General features: G+C 51.3%; 1 protein-coding gene across 1 annotated transcript in view; it reads left to right on the top strand.

The window, feature by feature from the left end:
• The window catches only part of PCP4 (Purkinje cell protein 4), a 59962-nt gene extending 53540 nt beyond the window's left edge, over nt 1–6422 (top strand). Inside the window, exon 3 of the mRNA XM_015063200.3 lies at nt 6011–6422. Coding sequence (XP_014918686.1) covers nt 6011–6138 — 128 coding nt within the window. The 3' untranslated portion in view covers nt 6139–6422. The remainder of the gene's footprint in view (nt 1–6010) is intronic.
• The last annotated feature ends 5995 nt before the right edge of the window (nt 6423–12417 follow it).

Raw genomic sequence — 12417 nt, 5'->3', positions numbered from 1 at the left:
ATCGTAGTATGTCAACCCATTTTCCCCTTCGACAGATTTTCATGGCAACAGCAGAGACTTGGCGATGTTCATTCGGGATTGTCTTGAACTGGTATAGCTCCTTCCCTTTATATTTACGATTCTCTATTTTACATTTGCCATCAAATGATCTGTAAAAGAAAACCCACTTAAATCTATGAGGGAGGACCCGTTTAATGCTCACTGAAGAGTGGCTCTTATTACCATGACGTCTTAAGAACGGCTACCTGACCATCCCTCTTATGGCATAATAAAATCCAAAATAGCAGGCCTACTTCCTATCTCGGTGTCTGCAGGGAAAAGGCAATATTTCAGGAAAATAGCGTAAGAGATATCCACGGCAGTGCAGAGTCTATCTGAATAGCACTGGGTTGTTTCCTGGGGAGGGGAGGTCACGCGGCAGCACTGAAACAAGAGGCTCCTGAGCCTGGGGGAGCGTGATCGCTCACGTTGCTGGCCGTCGGCTGGGCTCTGTGTCGTGTCTTGGTGTGTGATGAGGTTTCTGCCCAGGGAGAGAAGTCCTGTTGTTTGGGACTATTTTGTGCTGTGCTCCTTGCTCTGAGAGGGAAGTGGGGGAGAGAAGACGGGTGGACGCACGGATTGAAGAGGGGGTAAATGGAAGAGAAGGTGGATAACAGAGTAGACAGTAATGGCCCAGGACCCTTACCTTTGAGACTAAGGCTGCTGGGTAATGAGCTGGCAGAGCTGGGTGAAACCTGCGGGGGTTGGGGGGCTCCTGGCCCACCTGGGCTCACAGGACGTTGCAGTTATGGGGGAGCTCGTGAGCTACACGGTCAGTTGGGTTCCTTCCCCTTCCCCAGGGGAGTTGCTTGCTCACCACTAGCTTTTTATATGAAACCAGCTAATTGGTATGAATAACCTCTTGACCGTTCTCCCGGCCAGCCTCAGAACTTCTTCACGGAGGGACGCACAGAAACGATAAGATTCCAGAACCCCAGACGCACAGGAATAACAACGACCATGCAGCAGCGGGCAGGTTACAGAGTGTTCTGGGGGGGATACACTGCTCACTCCGGCTGGTGGAAAGCCGCTGTCAGGGACGGGGGTGGGGGTGGGGTGTCACCATGCCTTTTTGTCTGCTCCCGGCAGTGGGATCCTAGAGAAACATGTCAGGGAGCCCACCCGGCCCAGCGGGGAGCAGGCGCACGTCTTTATGAAGGGACACGTGGAAGAATCCGGGGAACGGCTGCAGGGTGGCCTGGAGATGAGAACGGCACACGTTTGCCAGCTGCCATTTAGATCTACTGTCCCTCCCGAGTGAGAAGCCGTGCAGACGGGGGCGGGCGCCCGCAGTGCCCCCTAGCGACGGAGACTGGGGACTGCAGGTTTACGTTTAATCAGCAGAGTGTGGGCTGCACCTGTCTTTTGGTACAGCCTCTGGGCCTTACGCTGCCGCTGCCGAGCGAGGACGTGAGGCGACAAGCCCAGCAAACGCCTCCTGTCATCCAAGAGGCTGGGGAGGGCCTGACCCCTCGGCGCCGCCGCTCAGACGCACGTGATGGCCGCGTGGCTGGCCCTGCTGGAAGGCATTCATTCCCTTCGCCTCCTCATGAGGTCCCAACAACTGAAGGTCTGAGCGGGTGCAGGGCCTGGTGGCTGGAAAGCCGTGTGACCGCTCACATCCCCCTCCACCTGCTTTGTAGCTCTGGCGTGGCCTGCTCAACACCACTCACTGGGCCAGCGCTTCAGTTTGCAACATGGCCTTGACCTGCACAGAACACCGGTGGCTGGGTGCAAGTGGCTTTTAAAGATGACTTTACCTCTCCCATTTCGGAGATGGGCAAACCGAGGCCCAGTGAGGCGATGAACCTTCATGAGAGTCACAGAGCAGTGGGACATACCCCCAAGTCACTCTACCTGGACCCACGACCCCTGCTTCCGGCAGCTGCCTCACGGGACCAGGAGGACCTGAGGGTTGGGAGGGAGTCAGCCTTAGCCCAGAGAAGGCTGGAGGGCACTGCCTGCCTGAGGCTGCTTTTCCTTTATTCTTTGGCCAGGTGCTGATGCCAGGCCCTGTTCTAGGCACAGAGCCCACCCAGAGCTCACCCCTGAATGCCTGTGAGTCCTTCTGTCTGCCCAGGCCCTGACCATTCCCTGCGGCAAGCCCCCACCCCCCACAAACGATGCTTCCTCATGTCACTCCAACGTGGCCCCATTTTCCAGCTTGTGCACAAGTCATCCGTGGACGGTGCCCCTCAGCTGGCCCCCTGGAGGCTTTGCCGTAGCGCCTCCCAGCCTCCCCCCTTTCGAGTTCAGGTAGAAGTGGAGAGGAGACGGTTACCACTGAGGGCGACCGAATCGTGTAGTCCTGAGATAGAGGCAGCACCGGACAGCGGCCTGTCCTCTTCATTACCAGACTCACTTGCAATTAGTGGTCACTAACTGAACACCTACTATGTGCTGGCCCTGTGTGAGCTTCTGGAACAAGGCGGATGAAGCCCCTGACCTCATGGAGCTCAGGCTGTCGTGGGACGAGGGACCACAGAGCAGGGGGGAGAGAAAGAACAAAGTAGTGATTGCGTGTGAGGAGCCATAATGTGGGGTGCAGGGCTGGGGCGTGTCGGCACTTCCTGTCCCCCCCCCCCCCGACTCCACCTCCCCCGCAGACGTGGACCAAATCCTCTCTCCGAGCAGCAGAATAGGATCCTGGTGCCGACCCCCAAGCAATGGGGAAGGGAGGCGCTCACACAGCCACCTGTGCCCTCTTGCTGTCCCCATCATCTGGAGGGTGGGAAGGAGACCTTCTGGAGCAGCTCCGTGACTCGGTTTCTCCAGGGCTTGAGGCTTGCAGACGCGGAGTGGCCCTGAGGGCTGTGGTGCCTCCGGATGCCCTCCCCCCACCATCCCTCGGCTCCTGCTGAATCTGGGGCGCTCAGAGCTGTGCCTTCCTAGTCTTAGGACCACACGGATCATTTGCATCATTTGCAGTGAACCCTGTGGCACCAAATGTAACTAATTATTCCTTCCCCACGGCATTCTGGGCCCCCCTCCCCCGCTTTACAAATCTCGGTGGAAGGAGTAAGAGTATCAGACCCTCCCCAGGGGATGCTTGACTCGACCAAGTAACCATTCCTGAAATAGTCATGCTTTCTTCTTTAAACATTATAATGTTTTCCCAACTAAGGAGGAATGTATAAATTACTTTTGGCTGAAGATATTAGTTTCAGATGAGATTGTGAAATTTATTTTTATGGCCCATCTTCACAGTCTCGTGCAGCTCCTAAATATACATCATTTTCCACACCTTCCTTTGTCATTTGCCAAAAAATAATATTGCTGTTTTCTTCATTATTGTTAAGGGGACGGATGAGTCAGGCCGTTCAAAGGCTTCAGGTTGCAGTGTTTTAGGACCGAAAGGCCTTCCACGTCCCCTTGAAGGAGAGCTGGTCTCCTACTTTGTGATCACCACACACCAGATGCTGGGGATCCTCGAGGAGAAAGAGGATGTGGGGACCTGAGCCGTCTTATGACAAATCCTAGGGCTGAAGGTCTTATCACCGCTCTGGTTGGTGCAGAGGGTCCATTTCTGGGAGCACGTCAGCTGCAGCGGGTCACAGCTCAGGTTTGCCAGACACTATCCCATCCCGGGCTCATGCGATAATGTTAATGGAACACGTTTAAGGTCCTGACATGAGCCTCAGGGAACTCCTGCCCCGCCCAGAGGCCCTAATCTTAGTAGATTTCCTACAACGCCCTTTGAGATGTGAATGGCTACTCGATGCAGCACAAGACAAACCCATGTGTGCCTCCGTATCATCTGGGCTCTTGTGGGTTCGAAGAAGATGGCCCCCAAATATTCCCTGGACATTGGGGCTCTTCACATTCCCTGCTGTCGTGGACATCGGCAGCCAATCTGGGATCGAGGAAAACAGTTGTACTGATTGAGGTCACAGACCAATCAGTCTGGCAAGGCTTGCAAAGCCAGTGGCTTCTCCTCCCAGATAGAGTTGAGATTGGAGGGATCTAAGCAGAAACTGCTTAGTGTCTGGTAAAATTGACAGGAACCTGCTGAAGGGTCTGCAAAGGAAATGTCACATAACCAGATGCACTTGAAATAAGGGGCAACTCATGTATATTTATATTCTTATCTATGTATTATCTATCATCTATCTACCTACCTACCTACCTACTATATCTATCTATCTATCTATCTATCTATCTATCTATCTATCCGTCTGCCATCCACCTAAGAGAGAGAACGAGCAGGCAGGGGGGAACAAACCTGGTTCACTTGAAAGGAATCTCATATCCTCCACTTTGTCAGGGTGCCGCCTGAACATTATTATCCAAAGTCGTGGAGAGAGGGAATGGATGAACTCAGGCTGCCTGGTGACAAAGTCAGGAATAGAACCCTGTCCCTGCTACCTGGCTGGGGCTTTCTCTCCTTCCTCAAATGCCCCTGACATTCCCGTTCCAAGCTGGATGAGCCCAGCACACTGCTGGGCTCCAGGTACAAGTGCAGGTGGCAGTGAGGTGTGGTGGGGTAGGTCGTGTCCCCATTTCCGCCTCGAGCCAACTCTAGGGCTTTATTCTGCACTTCATCGGTGGACAGAGTGGTTGAGTCTCAACTTTGCCTGCACCTTAGAACCACCTGAGAGCCTTTTATAAAGTAGGGCTGTCTGGTCCTCCCCCAGGGCTACTGACTCACTTGACTTGGTTTTGCCACCAGGGTCTCTTCCTAGTGCAACCCCGAGTCTGGAGTGGGGCCCAGGGCCTGTTTATATATATATATAAAATAATGTTTCATTTATTTTTGAGACAGAGACAGAGCATGTGCAGGGGAGGGGCAGAGAGAGAGAGGGAGACACAGAATCTGAAGCAGGCTCCAGGCTCCGAGCTGTCAGCACAGAGCCCGACGCAGGGCTTGGACTCATGGACCTCGAGATCATGACATGAGCCGAAGTCGGACGCTTAATCGACTGGGCCACCCAGGCGCCCGTAGGCCTGTATATTTTTTAAAAAGACGCCTTGGGGCACCTGGTCGGTTGAGCAGCTGACTTCGGCTCAGGTCATGATCTCACAGTTCGTGAGTTCGAGCCCCACGTCGGGCTCTGTGCTGTCAGTGTGGAGCCCGCTTCATATCCTCTGTCCTCCTATCTCTCTGCCCCTCCCGAACTTGTGCTCTCTCTCTCTTTGTCTCTCTCTCAAAAATAAATAAATATTAAAAAAAGATTTAAAAATTACCTTGGCAATTGTGATGATTAACTTTCATCAGATTGAAAGAGTTGTAAAGATTCTTCCCTTTTATGACTGGAGGATTTTATTTATTTATTCGTTTTTATATTTGGCTAGAAGTCAGCTGATGTTCAGCACAAAAGCCTGTGTGTTCACTTTGCTTTGGCTTCTATCCTATTTTCTGTGATCATTACGGTGTGAATTAGTTAAAGCCTTCTGGCATAGCAAACACACCACTAAGTGTACCTCCTTGGAACAAAACGTAAAACCTGTGGAAGTTTGGCCAAATTGTGAAGGTCAGATGGGGTCATCTGTTGGCGGCTATGATGAAGACAGAAGTCCTAATCCAATCAGCAATGTCACTGACAATGCAAGTATACACAGAAACCCAGTGACTTTAACCCGGAGCTCTTGTGAACGTCAGTCGTCCACTGGGTCAATATCTGTGGCACTATTAAAACCGTATCTCCGTGAGGCACCAGGAAACAGTAAAAACACAGCTAATATTTTTAACACTATGTAAAACATGGCCACGAGACCCAGAAGAGCAGGTACAGAAAATGTCGGACAGGTTGGGACTGTGTTCTTGAGTTTTGTGGTCTCTGGCAGGTGTAGAGTTGGGGCAGCCAGACAACAGCCCGTTCTGGGCTCTGATGGGGATCAGGACCCCTTGCAAACCAGGGGTCGTGCGTGTGGGGGGGGTGGTGGGTGTTTGCTTCACGGTGGACGGACGGCTGTCCGCCTTCCGGCTCTCAGCTCAGTGACCGCCTGATGCTTGTGTTTTCTGTTGTTACAGACGGGCAGAAGAAAGTTCAAGAAGAATTTGACATTGACATGGATGCGCCAGAGACAGAACGCGCGGCGGTGGCCATTCAGTCTCAGTTCAGAAAATTCCAGAAGAAAAAGGCTGGGTCCCAGTCCTAGCGGGAGAGCCCCCTCCTAGTCTTCCAGAAGACACCGAATTCAACCATCATCTGTCAAAGAAATTAAAAGAACAACACCCTAGAGAGAATTCATCTGCACACGATACACACATGCACACCCGACCTGCAATGCATGTACAGAGACCCGTGATATTTATTCCCTGATAGGAAGGTGTAGACAATGCAGCTGTGAGTGGCTTCATCTCTGTTGATCTCTAGTATCGTTCCTCCTGCACCTGTTTTCCTTGATGCTGTAATAAAATGGAGTTACGAAGTGTGACTAAAGTGTCTGCTTCCTCTCTCCCTTTAGATTAACCTGGGAAGTTACCCAGAGCTAGAGGTGACTGCAGGGCAGCTGTGTTCTCCATCCCTTAAGAGTTGGAGCTGAAACACGGTGCTTCTGTGAGGAGGCTTTCTATGGAATGAGATGTCCGCTCTTTGCCATACCTGTGTCATCTGGAGAGTGCGTTTTCCTCTTCTGATGGGAGTGTCAAAGAGTCAGCAGCTTCCCAGGGGAATTATGACTCACCCCGGAGAACGGAGAACGAGAAGGGGGTGGGTGGTGCATCAGCATTTGGCGTCTGTCACTCAGGTGTGCTCAGCAGGTGCGTTTCACAACTCCAAAGGGGACGCTCCCCACTTCCGCCCCCGCTGCGGTCATTCTCTCTGCACCCGTGTGGCTCCGTGGGGAAAGGTGGCCCTCTGGTCTCCCCCACCTCCTGGAGCTCCTCACCCTGTGATGTGCTACTTGCTAGGATCATTCCCAAGACCTGCAATTTGGAGAAGCTGTCTGGCTTCTCTCCTATCACGTATCTTCCCCTGAGGACCTTCCAAGTAAATGGTTTCACACGCCCTGAAGGGGCTCCCCGGCCGGGGAGGAGAGGATGGTCCACAGGGTCAAGAGCAGGGGGTTGGATGCTTGCCTTGGGGCCCCAGATGGCAGGAGCCCTGAGCTACTCAATCATGCTGTTGTTGGAGCTTTGCCAGGTGGGAAGCTGGTACAGAAGCCGAATCTCATGTTCAGCGTCCTGGGGTGCTCGGGGAAGGTACCACCGAGGGCCATCCCATCTCCCTGCGCCAGCTCCTTCACCAAGGATCGAGTTGGAGCACGCAGAACGGTGGAAAGAGGAGAGACAGGGCTCTGTGTGCCTGCATGTGCTCACACTTGTGCCTGGGAGCGTGGGTGTGAAGTATGGTGGGAGCAGGCATGGTGACGGCTGGGGGTGGGGCCCATGCTGTGCCTCTGGCAGGGCTCACTTGTTGCCACAGGTGTCCGGACCGGGAAAGACGGGCATCCTTGGGAAGATGCACTGCTTCACAAAATGCACCCGAAAGTGTGTCCATTGTGTTTGGTGGGGAGATCCCTCCTACTGGACAATTTTCTGCGGCTGTTGGAGACAAGACAGGGCTGGGCTCTGGAGTTCCTCTAACAGGTTTCTGATTAGATGAGTACCCAGTCGGACCACGTCAGTGCTGGCAACCAGCCGGGGCTTCCCGGGGCTCCCGGCAGCCAGGGACTCCCTGAAAACAGGACAGCAGGTTGGGAGGGGGGACGACTGAGAACAAGCTTCCCGAGACAGCAAGGGAAAATGCCACAGAAGTCCTGGGGGCTGCTGTGTACTCTTTATGGAGGTAAAGTTGGGAACATAATTCAGTTGAATTTCTTTTATGTCCTTCTGTGCTCCCGCTGTCCCCTTGTTCTCTGAATATTATCACATAAAGGGAGTGGCCGCCTTACTAAGCGTGTCTAGCCCTGACGGCCGGCATGGGTCTCCTCCAGCTCTGATTCACCTCGAAGCAAGTCTGGTTTTACAGTTAGGATGCTCCCCCTAGAGGGGACTCTCCATGGGAAGCTGGAGAATCTAAGGAGTGTTCTTCCCCAATGTTCCAAAGGGATGGGAGGCACTCCTCAGTAATAACGGCCCATTGGTAAAGAAAGAGGAGAGGGGAGGCGAGAGCTCTCATGTATGGAGAGACCCCTAAATGGTCCCGATACACAGGGTACATCTGGGTTCCTTTGAGCCATGGGAATGAATTTAATTTTTCACTTCCCAGGTAGATTGATAAAAGTGTCAAACTCCAACTAACAGCAAGGGGAAGATTCCAAATGTGCCCCCCTCTGCATGGGAATTGGGTATGTGTAGCCGATGGCTTCCTGGAGCAGGTGGAAGATGTGGTTTATGGCTCCAGGCTTGGAGGAACCTTCTCTTCCCGTGGGCTGCAGTGTTCATCCCAGAAGGGAGGAGGGGACTTCCTCGGTGTGCCCAAGCAGGAGTACATAGGGTATCAGCAAGCTGGGACATCATTAATTCAACTTCATTCCACACATATTTATCGGACTCCTAGTACATGTATGCACCAGGGCTGTGGCCGTGCCTTGTCAAGGTGCTGGCAGGCTGGTGGGGAGGAAGCCCAGGTAAACAGATGATAAAACGGAGAGATTTGTGCTGTGGCAGAACATAGGTAGGGGCAGCTTATCCAGGCTTGGAAAATCACCCAAGTCTCCCCGACGAACTGCCACCCCAGCAATGATGGGAAAGATTATGGGAGTCACTAGATAAATAAGGTGGGTGGTTGGGGTTGGCTGGTGGGGAAGGGTCTGGGCAAGGCCCAGGAGAAGGGGATGGTCAGCTTTGCAGAGACTTACTGGATTACCACATCCCAGCCCAGGGCAGGTGGTTATGTCACCACACCTGGGCAGGTTAGAAGGCAGGACCCAACACTTGAGTCTTGGAACTGGATTCATCTTCTATTTCAGATCGGCCAAGTGACTGCAGACAAGTTACCTATTTAAGCAGCGCTTTTCCTGACCATCAAGGTGATGATAAAGTGTACTTGGAAAGGTGGATGGGAAAATGTTAGAAATAAAATACTTGAGTGTCTGGCTCAATGTAGGTGTCCAACATATGAAAGTCAATAATGACAGAGCCATGTGGTAAAGAGTTCATCATTGCTTCCAGCAGCAACAACCTTTTTCCTAGCTCAACCCAATGCAGAGTTCCACAGGATTCCACTACTCTTGGTGACAGCCAGTTGGGTCAGTGATGGGCACCAGACCCAAGAAGTGGGATCAGTCAATCAGAATCTTTCTCTTGTGAGTTTGAGCTAATGGTCATGGTACTGAGCTAATTAAGGAGAAACAGATGTTGAGTTGGGGTCAAAGCTAGTATTGTGGCAGGTAAGTCTGCAAGAAAGCTTTCCACAAAAAAGCACCCCCCCTTTTTTCAAGAAGTAGCAAAAAAGCCCTTTTGGAGAGAGACACAGGAGGGCGCCAAGAGGAATTTGAGAGCCAAGAAATATGGGCCCGCGAGAGACAAAGGGTAGCTTAGGTTGAGTTAGTTACTTGGTAGCAATGAGCGGAAACCCATTCACACGAGCTAAAAACAGAGAACAATTCAGGTGTCACAGACGTCCAAGAATAGAGCATCCAAGATGTCCAAGAAAAGAATAGAATGCCATGGGCAGAGGAATGACATTAAATTTATAAATAAACTGGGCACAGTGGGGAAAGAATTGACATCTTTATATTATTATCTTTATAGCATTTTATGACTTTCAGTAGACTTTTACAGTTTTTTTCATATGGGTCTTTTTGTTCTATTTCCAGATATTTCATGGTTTTTGTTGTCCTTCTAGATAGTATCTTTGCCCAAAGTATTTTCTAGTTGATTTTACTGTTATCTAGGAAAACTACTGACATTGTGTATTTAACTCTGTAACTATTCATCTTATTGAACTATATAATATCTTGTGGTTTTTCAGTGGATTCTTTGGGATTCCCTGGTAGGCAGTCCTATCATCTGCAAAGAACGATAATTCGTGTCTTCTTTCCCCCAGTTTTTAGCTTCTTTTTTTTTCTTGTCGTCCTTATACTTGATTCTTGTATTTTGAGGGAGGCTGGGGGGTTCGGTCAGCCTCCAGTGACAGTGACAGACCATCTCATGAGGTGTGGTTCTCCCAGGTCATCTGTTTTGGGTCCACTGATTGTAACTTCTTGGGACATGTAGTCTCGAGTCCTGCAGTCTTTTTGTCATACCTTTGAATAAACACATTTTGTACACCCTGATGATTAGCCTGCATGGACATGTAGAATTGTAAGGGGAAGAGTGGAGAGGGGAAAGAGTTTAGGATTGGAGCTTATTTAGGGTTTGTGTTTCAGGTGAGGATTCACATGGATTGCACGTTTAGGAGATTTCACTTGATTCAACTCAAAGCATAGATCATTGAGGTGGGGTCCCTTGGTCAGTCTACAACGTCCACTGTCTTAGCTCAGGTTGCTATAACTAAATACCACAGACTGGGGAGCTCAAATAGCAGACATTTATTCTCACAGTCCTGGAGGCAGGAAGTCCAAGATCAAGGTATCAGCTAATTCAGTTCCTGGTGAGAGCCCTTTTCCCGGTTTGCAGATGGCCTCTTTTTTGCTGAGTCTTCATATGGTGGAGAGAAAGAGACCTCTGGTGTCTTTGCTTCTTATAAGGGCACCAGCCCCACCAGGGGGACCCCACTGTCATGACCTCACCTAAACCCAATTACCTCCCAAAGGTCCCACCTCCTAATACCATCACGTTGGGAGCTAGGACTTCACCATATGAACTCGGTGGGGGGGGGGGGGGGGCGGCACACAAGCATTCAGCCATGACATCCACCTTTGCAGAAGCAGGGATGGGCAGTTCTTCTAGACATCAGGGACTGTAATGTGGTCAGACTGAATAGCGCATTGGATTTTAGTCACGACCCTGCTGATTAACTGCAGGGCTAGAATTTGTAGCCACTGCCTGACACTATTTCCTCTCAGTGCTGCTTTGAGGTTGGCTCTCCCTCCCTCATGGCCGTGGCAGTGGACTCCATTCGGTGCCACATTGCCCTTTTGGAAGTAGTGTGTTCTTTGCTAACAGATGCTTAATTGAATAAGAATTAAGGGTGAGTGAGACATTGCTATGCTTTCTGTGACCTCCCCGGGAGGCAGGGATAATGATGGGTTTGGCAGGGCCCTATCAGGCTTCCTGAATAAAACAACCAGGGACTGTGAAAACTGGAGCCACTAACCTTGTTCTCTCTCTGCCCCTTGCCCTGTAAAGCTGATCTGAATATGAAGATTTTAACCCACACCCCATCCTGAAGCCAACCATTCTCATTCTTTCTGTGTGCCTGTTCTGCAGGGTCTTGGCCACTTGAGCGCTTTCAAAGATGCCATCCCATGAGTCACGATTGCTCACAAAGGATGGAGAAGTTCTTCTCTGATAGAGGTTTTTGAGCTTTGGTTGGGAGTCTTTCTTCTAGCCCACAAAACTCAAGACTCACTTCCTAGCCCACCTATAAAATGAATGGCAGAGCTTCAGTTAGAAGCTTCACTTGTCCTGAGTCCTTGACTCGTGGAATGGATTCCAGCGCAGAAACACCTAGATACAGATGAGACCACACAGTGCAGTGTTTGATGAGACCGGGAGGGGTCTGCACCTTCCCTGCTGGGTTCTGCATGACTGCACGTCCCCCTCTGGTGCAGCCACAGCCACCCATGTCCCGGACCTTCAACCAATCCCTGTGTTTAAAGCAATCACACGGCGTGTGGCCAGCCCCAGACAGGACGGCTTTGGCTGACTGGTTAAGTGGTGACTGGTAGAAAGAACTCATGGTGGGGAGAGAGCCAATGCCTTTCCACACCCGGGTAATTTCAGCAGTCACCCTTCTGATTTCTCCACTCTGTACCCTTGTTCCTCTTTCTAATGCATTCCCTTGTGTCAGCCCGTCATTTAAGAACGCAGATTGAATCATGTAATCTTTTCCGCCCCCAAACTTAAAATCTTTCAGGGCTGCACTGTGCTCTCAGGATAAAGCCAATTTCCTTGACGTGACCTGTGAAGCCCTGCATGGCGCCCTTTCCCCTCCCTTTCTGGGGGTTTCTGTTCCGCAGGGGCACTCCTCCCACATCAGCTCCTTTGAGTCTGCTCATCTAGTTCTGAGCTGACATGCTACTTCCTGGAACAGCTGAGATACAACTAACTACCGTGACAGATGAATCCCCAGATCCTGGAGGCTGCAGCCCATAGAGTTTTATTCCTCACTCACGGCAGAGTCTGATGCAGGTGTTCTGAGTCACGGCTGTCCTCCACGTGGGAGATGGCAGCCAAGGTTTGTAATGGGCCAGACCCACAGGTGACTCACATCAGTTCCACTGGCCAGAATGCAGGCACGTGGCCACAGCTGTTTTAGGGAAGCCAGGAACGTAGCTACCCGTGTGCCCAGGAGGTGGAGGAAACAGGCTTGGGGGGACGTCCTG

This window comes from Acinonyx jubatus, chromosome C2 (genome assembly GCF_027475565.1).
Source record: "Acinonyx jubatus isolate Ajub_Pintada_27869175 chromosome C2, VMU_Ajub_asm_v1.0, whole genome shotgun sequence".
NCBI lineage: Eukaryota > Metazoa > Chordata > Mammalia > Carnivora > Felidae > Acinonyx > Acinonyx jubatus.
The sequence above is the reverse complement of the archived record's forward strand: the minus strand, read 5'-3'. Positions and strand labels throughout refer to the sequence as shown.